The sequence below is a fragment of the Juglans regia genome, chromosome 4 (assembly GCF_001411555.2).
Source record: "Juglans regia cultivar Chandler chromosome 4, Walnut 2.0, whole genome shotgun sequence".
NCBI lineage: Eukaryota > Viridiplantae > Streptophyta > Magnoliopsida > Fagales > Juglandaceae > Juglans > Juglans regia.
Genome location: NC_049904.1, coordinates 24,816,385 through 24,820,572, shown reverse-complemented (window position 1 = coordinate 24,820,572; position 4,188 = coordinate 24,816,385). Strand labels below are relative to the sequence as shown.

Genomic DNA, 4,188 nt, shown 5'->3' with positions numbered 1-4,188 from the left:
CCAAAGGAAGAAGGAAAGCCGCAAACGGTGAAACTCGCATTTGGGTCTTCAGTAGGAAGAAGATATACTTAGAGCATTTGGGACAACAACATTTTCATGATAAGCATGAAGAAGAGAGTTTGAAGATGGGAATAACAAAGAAAATATATATATATATATATGTATATATATATATATATATGTCTACTCTATTATAACAAGTAACTATCTAATTGTAAATAATAACTTTTGTTATTTTTCCATTAACTTTTTTTTTTTTAATTTTTTTTTAACGTCAAGTCATGTTTTACCAAAAGGCTCTTGAGACCCTTGATCAATTGACGTGTAGTTTCTTTTAGAATTTAATGAAGGATCATGATTTACCACAATGTCCTTAAGACCCTTGACCATTTGACATGTATCTCTATTGTAAAATTTAATGAAGGATCATGTTTTACAAAAAGGTCCTTAATAGTCTCACAGCACACATGAATTGACGTATCTTTCCCATGTCCTTTTTGTTTTGACAGTGTACTTATTTTCCTTTCTTTTTGTTTCAATTTTTTTAAATAAAAAAATTAAAATGACTTTACTCTTTAAAACAGAAACGCTTTAGAGCATTCTTATGGTAAAATTCAACTTTGAGTAAATTTAACTAACTAATAAAATACTTAAAACAATCAATATATAATATTAATTATTAGTTTAATTAGAATATAATTATTATTAATATTAATATTTATTATTAATTTTATTAGAATATAATTATTATTAAAATTTTAATTAGTAGACCTATAAGATGTGATAAAAATAAAAAATAAAAAATATTAAATTAATAATATTTTATTATTATATAGAGAGTAAATAAATAATCCAATATGAATACAGATCAATGCTCATACTTTGCTGAAATTTAGATTTTTTTTAATCTTGATTTTTTTGTCTTTCTTTAACATTGTATTTTCTTTTTTCAGACAAATAAGCTACTGACTTTTTCACTTTTTTTTTTATTTAAATCATTATGTTAGGTGCTAGAGTTGTAAATGAACCAGTCTATTCGATAGCCCACTCGGTACTCGCTCGGTTAAACTTGAATCGAGCTCGATTAGTGAAAAAAAAAATCCGTTCGTGAAAGTAGATACCCGCTCGATTTGTAAATGACACATACCAGACAAAATTCGTTAAGGCCTGCTCGTTTATACTCGAGTCGACTCGTTAGCTCGGCTCGATTAAAACATATTCATATATTGATAAATATATACATATACCTATATATATATACACATATATATGTATTAGCTAATAATATAAGCATACCACTTTTATAATTAAATATATAATATGTAATCTAATTATTTATGTCTATAGTGTGAATATACTTCATAGGTATATTTTATAATTTGTATAATAATTAGTAAATAAAATTTAATAATTTCATATACTAGTATGTGGGAACCATATATGAAATAGATATATGCTATCATATTAAGTGTATGTATTAATAATATATGTAGACATATAATATATTGTTATTTTGGATAAATATCAACTAGTTAGATATTAATTATTTATAAATTTTTAAAATTTTATAACTCAATAGAGGTTGCTTGAGCTCGCGTTGAGAGTTAAGATTATCGAACCGAGCTTGACAAGCCAAATACCGGTTCGACTAGGCTCGAGTATTTTGAGTAAAACCAAGCTCGACAAGACAAATACCGGTTCGACTAGGCTCGATTATAGCCTTATCAGCGGAAGGGACTTGTGTGTAACATTCCAAATAATCCGATTTTTCCTTTCTTTTTTTTTTTCCCTAAATTCCAATATATTATTACCGGGGTTAGAGCCAAATAGTTCGATTTAATTAATTATTGCAGGGATAAAAGTAAATTATAGATTTGTAAGCGGAGGGAAGCTGCGGCCACTTTAATTATGGCAAAACATGGATGTTTGATTAGTTGAGTCGAGAGTGCTAGCAGCCTAGCTAGTATCATTCCCCAAGCGTCGTTTCGTTGATTGCTGATCAATCGTACGTGGTTTTGATTCTTCGTTTCCATATATCTCTTCCAGTAGGAACTTTCTTTATATTTAAGCAACACTCTCTCCCCTTACATCGATTCAAGTAAAACCCCACCAACTTTAATTTCAAGAAGGAAAAGCCTCTGGGCAATGGAGTTTCCTCCACCTCAACCCTCGGAGCAGTACAGGAATTGGCTGGATCTCCCCTTAGAAGTGACGGAGTCGATCCTCAAAAGGCTTGGCGTCATCGAGATCCTGACGAGCGCACAAAAGGTGTGCTTGCTCTGGCGTAACACCTGCAAGGACCCCTCCATGTGGCTTGCCCTCAACATGGGCGACGACCTGGACTCATGGGACATGTCCTACGATCTCAAGAAGATGTGTCGCCAAGCCGTCGATCTCAGTTGCGGCCGGTTGGTGGGGATCGAAGTCGGTGAATTTTGTGACGAGAATCTTCTCAAGTACATTGCTGAGCGGTATGATAATTTTGTTTTTATAATTTTCGTTATGTATGTTTTAATCCGTATGTTATTTTCTGATATTACTACTTGGGATTGATTTGAAAAATGAAGCTTTTGAATTATATTTGTAGTGATGTTGATGACAGTGCTCCCCACGACACATTGAGCTTTATTTAATTTCTTGGACAATCTTTTTTTTTTTTTTGTAATGTCTAAAATAGACAGCATTACCACCTAATCCTCGTAGAAATATAGGCCCCAATGTCATGACATGCATATCAAGGAAAATGTTTTCTTTGAGACTTTAATAATTCTCTTAAACAATTACATTCTATGTTTTCTTTGACATGCATTTTTAACAGTTCGAGGGGTCTCAGATACCTTCGAGCTATAAGCTAGGGCTTCAGTATTTCAGATAAAGGATGGAGTGAGATTGCTGCAAATATTCCATTATTGGAGGAGCTTGAACTTTCTTACTATAACTGTTCTTGGATTAACAATGAAAAAATTCTGGAAGTTGTGGGCCGCTGTTGACAGTTGAAATGTGCTGTTTATTGGCCTCGAAAGCCTTCCAAGGAGTGTAATCTTTCGGCAGTTGCTATTGCAAAGAACATGCCTGGATTAATCAGTCTCCTCCTTGTTGGGAATAAGCTATCGGATGATGGCGTCCAGACCATACTTGAAGGTTGTCCTCGCCTACAATCACTGGAACTTCGGTATTGTCGCTATGTCACCATGAATGGGGCTTTGCTTTTTATTTTTTATTTTTTATTTATTATATATATAAAAGTTTGATATTATAGATATCCCTCACTTTTGGCAAACGAAAACCGTGATAACAAAACACTATGCCTGCAATTACATTTTTTTATGACTCCCAAACCAGAAAAAGAGGCAAAAGGCTATATAAATTTAAAAACAAACACAAAACAGAAAAACACACCCATGCCAAACCAAAGCCAACAACATCAGTCCAGAGATTTTAAACTAGCCGAAAATTGGGGAGGCCTGTCTTTTCTAGCCTCAAAACAATGGGGCTTTGTTGAGAAGATGTTCTGAACGGATCAAGGACTTCCGGTTTAATTGCAATTTATTTCTCTAATGCAGAATTTGAGAAAGAAGATTAATTGTGGATATTACCACCATACAATACTACTCCAAGAGAATGGGTTTCTTGGAACAAAAAATTTTGTTCCAAGAAACTCAATTTTCATCCCAAAAGATTATTAGAAATGAAAAAATTTAATCTCAAATCGTTTCAAAATGTCCATCTCAAAAAGTTTTTAGAGGCGGTTTTTTTCATCTAAAAATAATACTTTTATATATGGACTGTTCAGACACAATTTTGTTTTGGAGATGAAACAATTTCATCTCAATATATTGTTCGAATAGAAAAAAATTTGTTCAAACTGTAATGAATGTGTTTGGACGTCATAAAAATTTAATTCGAACGGCACGATTTAATTTTTTTCATGATCTTTGTGCTGATATTATATAACTATAATTGGGTACCGGTAATTAATGTTTTCAACCTTTTATTGATATTACTGAGAAATGTTTTATATGATTAGTAATGATATTTGTTGCTATAGATTGTACAAGTATCGCGTATTTCTTTAAAAAAAAAGAGTAAATATGAGATTCACGTAAAAAAATTAATTATTTAATGGTGGATCTCATTTTTTTTCGAAATAATTGCGCGACGCTTACATAATTCATGACTATATCTAGA

The 4,188-nt window shown here is 31.9% G+C and overlaps 1 protein-coding gene across 1 annotated transcript; it reads left to right on the top strand.

The window, feature by feature from the left end:
* Positions 1-2,145: 2,145 nt before the first annotated feature.
* LOC108986902 (F-box protein SKIP19-like) lies at positions 2,146-3,583 on the top strand. Its single transcript, XM_035689255.1, has 3 exons — positions 2,146-2,484; positions 2,994-3,141; positions 3,564-3,583. The coding sequence occupies exons 1-3, from the start codon at positions 2,146-2,148 to the stop codon at positions 3,581-3,583; spliced, it is 507 nt and encodes a 168-aa protein (XP_035545148.1).
* The last annotated feature ends 605 nt before the right edge of the window (positions 3,584-4,188 follow it).